The sequence below is a fragment of the Salvia miltiorrhiza genome, chromosome 5 (genome assembly GCF_028751815.1).
Source record: "Salvia miltiorrhiza cultivar Shanhuang (shh) chromosome 5, IMPLAD_Smil_shh, whole genome shotgun sequence".
NCBI classification, from domain to species: domain Eukaryota; kingdom Viridiplantae; phylum Streptophyta; class Magnoliopsida; order Lamiales; family Lamiaceae; genus Salvia; species Salvia miltiorrhiza.
In genome coordinates this window covers 47,725,701-47,738,264 of record NC_080391.1, presented here as the reverse complement: position 1 = coordinate 47,738,264, position 12,564 = coordinate 47,725,701, and the positions used below count along the sequence as shown (strand labels likewise).

At 34.2% G+C, this 12,564-nt stretch overlaps 1 protein-coding gene across 3 annotated transcripts; it reads right to left on the bottom strand.

The window, feature by feature from the left end:
- Positions 1 to 4,259: 4,259 nt before the first annotated feature.
- Positions 4,260 to 6,594, bottom strand: LOC130987071 (iron-sulfur assembly protein IscA-like 2, mitochondrial). 3 transcript variants are annotated; one of them, XM_057910656.1, is made up of 4 exons: positions 5,889 to 6,594; positions 4,905 to 4,931; positions 4,471 to 4,595; positions 4,260 to 4,368 (listed from the first exon to the last, which is right to left on the bottom strand). In XM_057910656.1, the coding sequence occupies exons 1-4, from the start codon at positions 5,892 to 5,894 to the stop codon at positions 4,260 to 4,262; spliced, it is 267 nt and encodes an 88-aa protein (XP_057766639.1). In that variant the 5' UTR covers positions 5,895 to 6,594. The 3 variants fall into 3 exon arrangements, with proteins under 3 accessions (XP_057766639.1, XP_057766641.1, XP_057766638.1); XM_057910658.1 differs by lacking the exon at positions 4,905 to 4,931; XM_057910655.1 differs by lacking the exon at positions 5,889 to 6,594 and having other exon boundaries at positions 4,905 to 5,882.
- Positions 6,595 to 12,564: the final 5,970 nt, after the last annotated feature.

The window sequence follows — 12,564 nt, the reverse complement described above, 5'->3', positions numbered from 1 at the left end:
TTAGTAACTGCATTAAATTGTTATAATAAAAAATATAAATATAAAAATAATACCATAGAGTTAAAATATAAAAAAAATAGAATAAAATAAAGGGTAAATATCACTTTAAACCCCAAATTATTTTCGCACTATCAATTATATTCTGAACTATCGAAAATAATTTTTTAAACTTTGAACTATCAATTTTATATCAATTATACCATTCGTTCATTTTTTTTAGCTTCAAAAATTTGACGTGGCTTACCGGATACTACAATGTATTTAGAATCATTCATTTTTTGACCTATATTATATAAAACGACGTGATTATATACATTACTCATTAAATATTCAAAGGATGAAAAATGAATAGAGGGTACAATTAATACAAAATTGATAGTTCAAGGTTTAAAAAATTATTTTCAATAGTTCAGGATATAATTAATAGTGCGAAAATAGTTTGGGGTTTAAAGTGATATTTACCCTAAAATAAACAAATTTTAAAATGTTATGATTCTTTATCACAACAAATTTTGAATTTCATCTTTGCTAGGTTGTATTTGTTAATTTTATCAAAATACAAATTTTAAAATTAAACTATATATTCATTATATATATAGTATTGTGTATATTTCAGTAGAAATTTTGTACAAGTTATTTTAATATAATGTGCATATATTATATCATTTTTAATTTTGTCATGTATGAACGAAATTAAAATTCAGGGCAAATTCATGAATGAGCTAAAGTTTATGTATTTTATATTGCAACTTTATATAGTTGAAAAAATAGAAAAATTCAATAATTGTTTGTGGATATACAATTAATTAACACCTCAAAAAAATATATTATGGAATGCAAATCAGTAAAAAGTAATTAAAAGTTCCAAAAACCCTTTCAAAACTAATAGAAAATTTGAAAGAAAAATACCTAGATATTTTGGTGGAAATTTTTTAAATAGATAATAATAATCGTTAGTTAAAAAGGTTTTGTCAAGATCTTGGTCATTCATTTTATATCCTCCAATTATAAGATGGTTTTATCTTCATTTTAATTCTATTATCTTTATTAGAGCTATTTTATATAATAATATAAGTAACTTATATAATTTTATTTTCTAAATATAATATTCTAAAAAATATAATTTTTTTTACCGTGCATCGCACGGGAGTAATACTAGTTATGTATCGAAAAAGAGATTAGGAGATTTTAGATAACATAAATTTGAACGATATCGTAGATGAGTAAAAAATGCTAGATGAAGTCATTTTTTATAAGTAATGGAAAATTTTATTTTTCAATATATTGATGCACTAATATATTGAGGGCCCATTTTTATAATTTTGCCTAGGGCCTCATTTTTCTCAGGACCAGCCCTGAGGGCGGTGGGAAGTTGTTAACAAATTGTGCTAATTAACTTAAATCATTGCTAAGGGTACCTGCACTACACGAACATCACGATGTCATCAATGGACTTGATAGTGCCCGAGTATGGATTGGTAGAGTTCATGAGCTCCATTGCAGCAGAGAACCAAATGATGACCTCCTTGACCACATTTAGCTTTGGATGAGTCACATACTCGTTACAACCGGCTTTCCCTATCACGGTCACCTGACTCACCTCAAAATCCAAAGTAGCAGAGAACTTTTGTTGCAGTCGTTTCACCGTATAGGTGTTCGCTATTTTATTTGACACGCTGCAAGTGTACGGGTGCAATTGTGTACAGTAGCAAGCAAGGTCGTATTCCACAGAGACTAATTATTATCAATTCCTATCCTAAATTATTCTACTCTATTTGGACAAACGAAATTGAGAATTTTGTTTTTTAAACTAAATAAATAAATAAACACTGGAAAGAAAATAAATCAAGCTGTGAAACAGAGAAACAGATAAGACAAGATTTCCCAAGGCAAAGGTTTCAACAGATTCTCCTAGCTAACATGTTCAATTCAATTAATAAGACGATTCCTAAGGCAATCTCTAAGCAAGTCCATACCCACTCCCGTGGCATACAAACCGTTGATTACATGCAAGGCTACCATCCCTGGATCGCACTTCTAACATATAACTCCTAAAAGATCATAGGATTAACGCCCTCACAAATATCAATTCCCTTTAGAATTAAATATATGTGTTCTATGTTCTTAGTTCAGGTAATAATTATCATCTCCCGATCTCAAATTAAAACCTATGATTATGCTAAATTGGTGGCCAATCAATAAAGCAAACAATTATAACAAGAACATAGAAAGGAAAACAGTCTCAAATAATTGAATCAAACAGTTAGAAATTCAAATCATGTCTACCCCTAAACCCTGGGAAAAAGGGATTCTAGCCACGCATAGACATATGAACTAGAATACAATTCTCAATAAAACAAATAAACATCCAACAAGAAAAACCGTAGTAAAATTCGAGAATCTTCAGTTCTTGCTCTCGCTCCGTTCTCCGTCTCTCTCAGCTCTCAGGAAAAGTAAAATATGATATAAGATGATAAAAGGTGCACAGAATAAATTCTTGGGGAGTATTTATATGCCCTAGGTCTTGTAGCTCTCAAAAATACCCAAAATCGCTAAAAAAACGAATTTTGGGCGGAAATACGGCGACTCGCGCGGCCACGTCGCGCGGCCGCATGGCCGGCCCGCGTGACGAAACAGAACTCCTGACAGCTTTGCGCAGAGATATTGTTTTGGCTCGTTCTCCCTCGTCCGAACTCCGATTTACGAACCGTTTGCGCTCACGAACTCCTATCGAGACGAACTACAACTTGTATTTCAGCCAATTCTTCCAAATTCTGCTTCATTATTTCTGAAAATTCGTTCAAAAACAAGCAAGTAACATGCTCTTGACCATAAACGAATATAAGCTCAAATAGACCATCAAACACACAAAATCCTCACAACTAAGCATCAAAAATGACACACCAAGAGGTAAAAATGCATGTTTATCAATAGGGTATCCCACTTTTGATTCCTATATAGACAGTGTTAGTCAGCAATTATGATCATTAAAAATAGGGATAATTGCATGAAAAAACACCAACTTTGATCAAAATTCAAATTTAACGCAAACTTAGGATTTTCCAATTTAATACACCAACTTTCATTGTTGTCCAAATTTAACACGGCTCAATTCTTAAAAATTCAAAAAACTACTCCTTTTTGAAACTAATTACATAAATACCCACTTATATTATAATTTGGGATATTCTAAACCAAAGAACACTACGCCAGATTCGCTCATAGATAACGGATTTTATCCGTTATCTATGTGCGAAAACATCCGTAATATATAATGGTGTAATGTATGTGGATTTCATACATAACGGAGATTTAAGCGTTATCTATTCTATTATACATAACGGATTATATCCGTTATCTATAGTATTATATCCGTTATCTATTCTATTATACATAACGATTGTTTATATATACGTAACGGATTATATCCGTTATCTATAGTATTATACATAACGTTTCAAACCGTCATGAAAGTTTAATATTCACTGTTATGTACACACCTATACATAACGGTTTTTTGATATTAATAACGTTTGGTAATCCGTTATGTATAACGTTTTTGACCGTAATTAGATTTCTATTTCTCCGTTATCTATTAATTTATACATAACAGTATAAATGATAAAACCAACAATAATAATATTATATATCATCCAAAATATTTAATTTTATATTATTATCATAAAAAAGAATTCATACAAGATTTGAATATAGTCAAAATTCAACAACTGCTCTATCTATACTATTATGCCTTACAAAAATACTAAACATATTAAATATGCAACTAGCTAGCCATATGGTACAACTTTTCTTGTGAATTCACAAGCCTCTTCAGCTCAACGTACGACTCATTTAATCCACCACAAACCTGCCACAAAATCATACAAAGAGCCAACCAAGAATCACAATATAGAGCATCATGATAAACACTTAAAAAGCATATCAAAGTGATTGGTAAAATGGACAAAACCTATCAAGTTACTAAGCACTAAAAACTTCTCCATTTCACATTTTTTAGGAAATATTACTAAGCACTAAAAGTACCCAAAATTGATGCAAGAACAAGCATATGATTTTTGGTCCAAGGTAAAAAAAATACCAACATAATAGTGACCTTACATACCTCAAGATGCACTCGAAAATAATGTAAGTCTCCTCCAATTATCCTAAATGGCTCCCCATCTCTCCAAAACATGTCTCTGCAATCTCAAACTTATGTGTGTATCCCTATCACAGTTAAGCAGCTACCACAAACAGACCTAAAAGGCAAAGCGGATAAGCTCGTCAACATAATAAACAGTTGCCCCTTTCACAAAGTCAAATGAAATATTATCACCCACCAATTTAACTCCATCCTGCTCAAAGATCCTGGACCAACAAAGCATCAAAATTAAGTTTCATTTCATTTGCTCTAAACTGGGCAGCAACAGCCACAAGCAAAATCTTAAAAATAAAATGAAATACAATAACCTGTCATCATTATTGGTCTTATCATCAAGTGAAAAGTTATACTGAAACCCAGAGCAACCACCAGCTTCTATGCTCAAGCGCAGCAACTTCTTACTGGACTCTTCAGCTTGCAACTCTTTCATTCGCTGGATGATAATATAAATCCATTGAGAAATCAAGTGTAACAATCAATGCAACTAACACTTTTTTGGAGAACTTACATCCCAAATGTACAACCTATGAGTATCAATTAATTCTTCAATAATAGTTCATAGTAACAGCCATATTAATAATAATTATTAAATAATAAAAGGAAGATGAAGAAATGAAGATGGCACCCGTGCATAGTTGATAAAGAGCTCAAACCCCATAAATTGATCACCATAGTGGGAAATAAACCACTCTTCACAAAAGATTAAACCACAGAAATAAAAAGATTGAGAAGAACAACTTACAGAGGACACAGCAGTGAAACCACAGGTCTGCATAATCATAAGAAAATGAAAATTAAAAAAGTATAAATTATTTCTATAGATAGATGTTCCTCTTAAAATCGATTTATCAATTGTGTGAATTAACAAATCCAAAAATTGATTCGAGATTAGTAGTATTTAAATAGAAAATGTGAAATAAGCCGAAAGGAACATTGGAGTATCAGCCCCACCTGTAATAATAAAATATATCATTATACTAAAGCGGAAAATCAAACATATTCCTTTTGTTGCCATATTGATATCGCCTTCATAAATTAAAGAATTATATTTCTAACATGCAACTTTTTCATCCCAACACTCCACTGATAATCCAATTATCTTTGATTCTTATTCCCTGCACTCAGCTGCTTAGCAAATTAGGACACAAACACCACTATGAAGCACAACAAATATTACCCATAAATCAACAAAGACACTGAGATAATGGAATGAAATGATACATTTATAAACATCGTTCCAATTGACAGACAAATTCTAGCAGTTGTTGATTTCAGACATGATAGTTATCTAAGAAGCTAAGGAAGTCTGCCAAGAAATATTAACAAGGGGTAGAATTAAACAATTATTAGAGAGCGGAGCACGTTAAAGTTCTAATTTCTAAAACGAAACACTCCTGCAATCCAAGTATAAGAAACAAGGTGACCTAAGAGGAACATCAATCTTGATAAATTGATTGTGCCAACCTGTCACAACAAAATCGAAACTTAATAATCGAAACCCAGTCACAACATAACTTAAAATCGAGAACAAAGCAACAAAACACACAAATCAAATCAACAACATATTTATTTAACCAATAAGGAATCACATAAACGTAAACTCCACCAAGAAAATCACATAAAAATGACTATGAATGACCAAAATTCGCTCAGGCAACTCAGAAATAAACAATACTAAAATCCCATATTCACAAACTAGTACAATTGCAGAAGGGTGGAGTTATACCTTCATGCTGTGCTTAGGACCGAACCATTAGGGCTTGGCTTGAAACCGAGTCGAACTCAGAGTTGAGAGAAGGGGGAAGACAGATGGCAGCCTTACCACTAGGGCGGCGGCAGCAGATTGCTGTCGTTCTGTTGCCGGTTTGGCACGGGCGGTGATTCTTCCGTCGAATCGAAGAAGTAACGACGGCGCAGCCCCTTCGGGAACTGTACATTTCGGCGGAGTCGAAGAAATTGATTCCGGATTGGAAGGCTTTGTCGAGGAGATGGAAGGACTGAGGCAGAGAGTTCTCCTGAATGGAAATCAAGCGGTAGCCATTACCGATTTTTCTCAAAACAGCAGAAGCTCCGGCTGAAGCTAAAATGAAGAGTGACAGAAACAATTCGTCGCCCTTCGACGAGCCAAAGTCGGAGCGCAGCGGAATGCCGGAAGACGCGGCGGACTGGGGTAAGGCATGGCGGACTGGCCAAACCTCAGGAAAATCTTCATCGATTTGGGGATTTCAATTTTAGGGATTTTAGGTGGGAGGAAGAATTTGGGGATTTAGGGATTTTAGGGCTTCACCGCCGTGCGCGAAGAAAAGGATGCCGGCGGCGGAGAAACGACGGCGGGCGGATGAACAACGGTGGGCGGACGAACGGCAGCGCGGAGAAGAAAGGAATAGTTGGAGGAGGACGGAATATTAGCTTTCACGAATGAATTCGTGTGATTGTGTTTTTTTGAAGAGAATTCGTGTGATTGTGTACATACATTAATTTAATTTAAAATAAAAATAAAAATTAATACATAACAGAATTAATAACGCTAATATTTACCGTTATTAAATCGTGTACACACATAACATAAAGCATAACAGTATTAAAAATGCGTTATTAAAAATGAACATAAATAACACTAATAGATAACGTAAGACTCAAAAGCGTTATAAAATATCATAGATAACAGTTTCCTCATAACGGATTTTTGAAATATCCGTTATCTATGCAAAAAGGCGCACATACATAACGGATATTTTAAATATCCGTTATGTATGAAGCGTTATGTATGTGCGTTTTTGGCGTAGTGGAATTATATTTCCTTATGATGTTTTCTTTTAATTATAGATCCGTGCCTAAAATGGTATCATAGGGGCCGGGTTTATTGAGGAATTATAATATATTTAATTTATTTTATAATTAATCTATGTGGGAGGAGACTCCATTAAAAATTATGGATCCGAACGAGTGTTCGAGATGTATTGTATACATGAATTCTCTTCAAATTTTGGAGAGAGAAACTACTCGTCTATTAGACGACCTCAACTGGAATAATCGAGCCCTCGTAACGAACATCCGTCGAGGAGAAGATAGAGAAATTATTCATGATATCATCACGAGTATTCAGTTCTACCATGAACGCCTTATAGGAATCACCGAGACCAGAACGGTGATTGAACGAACAAAAGATGGAGCCCATCAGTCACACGACTAATGGAGCATAATGACAAAGCTGGAACAACCTATCCAGCTTATCAAAAGATTGAGCCAAACTCTTCCGACGATGTCAACTTGCGGGAGATTCAGAGAACGGTGGAATATTATGGAAAGAAGCTATATGATCTACCGATGGAGATGAGCCAAATATCACTCAAACAAGAGGAAATCCTAAAACTCTTGCGTGATATTCAGGAAAAGGTGGAGGATATAGAAAGGAGAAAACCATGCTCCAAAAAAATTTGGAATACATGGTCCAAAGACCCAACTTATCCGCTACCACTTAATGCAGCCCCCAAAGAACTGCAGCCGGAGGACATAATTCGAATCGTGAAAGGGAAAAACCATGAATAACCCTGATCAAATCGGATTAGAGGATCTACAAGAGTTAGCAGAATCATTTGCTAACCTAAGAATGGTGGATCTAAAGATGAACCAAGAAGGTGAGATGCCCAAAGCAGAGCACCCACAAGAAGAATCGTCCAGGAGAGGTGGGGCTCGTGAAGAATCGAGCCATTATCAACGAACCAGAAGACGACGGCCCAAGATGCAGGACACTCCTGTAGGAAAAGCCACACTTGAACCAATCCACCATACGGATTGATTCTCAACCTCGATGAAGCCAGCTTTAAATATTGGGAAGTTCTCATCGATGACTGGGCTTCAGCTATGAAGGTCGTGATTGCCACGATAGAATATGATAGAAATGAATTTATCAAAATCTTCGAGGCAAGTTTTGCTGGAATGGCAAAACAATTTTGGGATAAGGTATCAACGGAGGCTAAGAATGAGTTGTTCACCAAAGAATCAACTCTGGAAATCTTTGAAAATGCCGCCCACCAAATTAAAATCCATTTTCTTGGAATGAGTTTCTTTGAAGCATCAAGAGAAGAGAAGCGCAAAAATTATCGACAAGCACTTTACAATCTAAGATTGGTAGTGCTGGAGCCAAAAGCTCTTGATGAATTCTTGCGCATATATGCCCTATATGTCCATATGGGGTTAGTTGATGATCAGACAGCCAAGGACCTCTTTTTCACAAAATTTCCGAGTCCATGGAGGGAAATGCTCATCAACGAGTATGTATCACCAGGAGAATATCCACTTGATAGTGCATCAAGAAGGATGTCATATGTTCACAAGAAGCTGTCTGAATGGTGTCAGAAGGCGGCGGACCAGAGAAATCTCAAGAAATTAAGGAGTCTCAATAAAGGATCTCCATTGATGTGCAACAATCTTGATCTTCACTACAAAAAAAAAATAGTTTTTAGCGGCGACACTTCTTGTCACTGTATGTACCAAAATTGTCACTATAAGTGCTTAGTGACGATTTTTGTGTTCGTCGTTGAGTCGAGACTGTATGCACCGACACTAAAAGTATTAGTGACAACGGCAAAAATAACGTCATTGCATATTGAAGTATAGTGACAGATGATCTTGTCACTGAAGATGATGATGTTGTGATAATAATTAGTCATCGCAATATTGAACTTTTATAGCCACGTACAATGATCGTCATTATAGTTCATTGTTTCAGTGACATGAATTATTTGTCACAATAAATCACTTATGTAGTCACACATTTTAATTGTCACTAAATTACTCGATATATAGTCACATTTTTTTATCGTCACTACAACTCCATCAATTAGTCACGTCTATTTACTGTCACTATATAATTTGGTATGTAGTCGCATGTCTTTATCGTCACTAGAAGCACATAAATTAGTCACATTCTATAGTTGTCACCAAAACAATTTGTATATAGTCGCATGTGGTTACCGTCACTAAAACGACTCGATTTAGTGATTAGATACAATCGTCACTACTATTCCGTAATAATGTCATGCAGTATAATTGTCACAAAATATATATTTTTTATTGTCATTATAACAATGTTATTTTAGTGACAAATCTATTTCAACACTGAAACAAATTAATATAGTGACTAAAAGAAATTCTATAGTGACATAAATTATTATCACTATAATTAATGTCACAAATTGATAATAATTTATTGATGAAAAATAATTTTGAAGGTTGTCACAATATTAATATAATGTCAATTATACAATTTGTCACTAAATTTAAATTATTCATCATATTTAATATTTTTATCTAATTTGCTAGTTAATATACAATATTATCAATTCTTTTTTCATTAAAAATATGAAATATATATCAAAACAAAATTGAAAAAATTAAATCAAAATAATATATTTCATAAAACACATTCAACGTCAGATCACATTGTTTGGAAATAAATACATTAAAAGACACATAAACGACATTAATTGAAATTTGGAGTTTCACTATTTTGACTCAAGCTTTGCATGAGACGTGGGAGCCGCATTGTCATAATAGCTTCGACTTGAGTCTCTAGGTTGACTTCATTGTTACTAACTTGAGCTTCTAAGGACTCAAATCGAGCTGCCAATTCTTGATTTTGTTTTCTTAATTCTTCATTCTCATTTTGAAGATCAAGATTTATCCTTTCTCCTCTTTTAGAAGTTGGCTTGATCCTATCTCCACATCCACGTAATCTGCTAGATTTTTCTTTTCCAAGAACTTTTATGAATGCTTCATCCTCGGTCATAGGTTCTCCACCGTCTTCTGGTATACTTTGACACATAATAAGCTTTTCCTGAACATAACAATATATATTAGAATTTGTACTTCATACATATGTATGTACACATAAACAGAAATATGCACTCACATAAACTTCTTTAGAAGCTTCATCAACCCATTCTTTTTTCTCATTGTTGCATTGACTTTTTCTCCATGCGGGTGTACGAGAGTAAGCTCCTCGCCAGTTTCAAGATCACGCTAATATCGTAAACATGTTAATGTTAACAACATATAATTCAAATATGCACTATTTCAATTGGACAAACATTAATAATCATGTACCTCTTCATAGCAAGCTTGGGCAATGGATTTTGTTCAACATGAGTCATTCATTGTAAGTTTTTATCTATTCTCTTTATTTCCCCCACTAATTTTCTTCAAACAATACACATGAAACATGTCACAGAACATCCTTCTTAGCATGTTGGAGATCCTTCCTCAGTTCAACCCTTTCGGCACGAAGAGACTCCAACACTTTCTCGCGCTCAACCATGAGTTGTTTTAGATAAACAACATGTTTGGTAGCCCTGCACACACGAAAACAAGAAAGAGTTAACCAATGATAGCAATATGCAAAACTAAAAAGATAGACAAAGAATATTACCGCAAAGGCAGTAGAGGCGGCCATGTCAAAGGCCTTGGGAGTTCCATAGTCGACCATAACAGCCCTGTCCTCCTCAAGCAATAGCTTCTCAAGCTGCCCGGACAACTGCTTATAGCCAGTTAAGGCTAAAGCACCAGGAGGTAAAGCCACAGTAACAGAGCCGTCGGTCAAGAAAGCCTCGTCAAGCTCGGCAGCCCTCTTGCCCCTAGAACGACTTGAAGGAATTTCCACGGGGTGATCAGTCACGATAGCCTGACTACCCGGTTCACCCGATCCTCCACCCTACTTCTTCTTTTTCTTCTTTTGTTTCATTTCAAAATAAGCATCACGATTCATTTCCGACGGGTCGTAGCGAAACTTAAGCTCCGCCATCCAAGTGTCTGCATACACTCGTTGCTCAGGGGTCAGTTTATCCAGACGGGTAGTGTACGATTCTCCCTAAGATTTCTAAAACCCTAAGACCTAACACAACACTAGATGCAGCAGAAGATTCAGGGATATAGGTACCTTGCGGGAGAGCATGTACTGCAGCCCAAATAGACGTTTGCCTGATGTGCTTCTCGTCTAAAAGAAACTCCCAATCGCGACACTACACCAGATTCGCTCATACATAACGGATTTTATCCGTTATCTATGTGCAAAAACTTCCGTAATATATAGTGGTGTAATGTATGTGAATTTCATACATAACAGAGATTTAAGTGTTATCTATTCTATTATACATAACGGTTTTCCACAAATATATAACGCTTGATAATCTGTTATCTAAATAATTATACATAACGGTTTCAACCCGTCATGAAAGTTAAACTTCACTGTTATGTATACATATATACATAACGATTGTTTATATATAAGTAACGGATTATATCCGTTATCTATAGTATTATACATAACGTTTTAAACCGTCATGAAAGTTTAATATTCACTGTTATGTATACACCTATACATAACGGTTTTTTGATATTAATAACGTTTGGTAATCCGTTATGTATAAGTGTTACATAGCATTTTTTACCGTAATTAGATTTCTATGTCTCCGTTATCTATTAATTTATACATAACAGTATAATGATAAAACCAACAATAACAATATTATATATCATCCAAAATATTCAATTTTATATTATTATCATAAAAAAGAATTCATACAAGATTTGAATATAGTCAAAATTCAACAACTGCTCTATCTATACTATTATGCCTTACAAAAATACTAAACATATTAAATATATATGCAACTAGCTAGCCATCTGGTACAACTTTTCTTGTGAATTCACAAGCCTCTTCACCTCAACGTACGTCTCATTTAATCCACCACAAACCTGCCACAAAATCATACAAAGAGCCAACCAAGAATCACAATGTAGAGCATCATGATTAACACTTAAAAAGCATATTAAAGTGATTGGTAAAATGATCCAACGAAGGACAAAACCTATTAAGTTACTAGGCACTAAATACTCCAAACAAATTGTGTGGAATAAAAGAAAAGCACCCATCAAAGATTGCTCATGTCTAAAAAAGATACATATCTAAAAAGTATACTATTAGATAATAAGTATACTAAAAAAAATTAAGTTAAAAAAGATAATTTCATTGAGCAATAATAAGGTAGCCTATACCTATACCTAACTTGATAATATATGGGGTTTTAACACATGCCTTGACAAATAATTTGTTTAATTAAAACAACAGACTGCAGAAACTAAAGTTGAAATTCTAACTAAAGTTAAAAACTCACATACCACTTCAAATTATAGTGACAATATTCACATCAACAACAGCAAAGTAGATAATAGTATTTCAAAAAATAAAATAATGAGCAGAAGACGTCTTAGCATCAACCCCCTCTCATCTCCAACTTTCAACGACTAATTATAATTCCTCTAGCTCACTCTAACTTAATATATGCACATTTTATTCAGTTAACATATTATATAAACATAATTAATCACTATGATCCTAAATC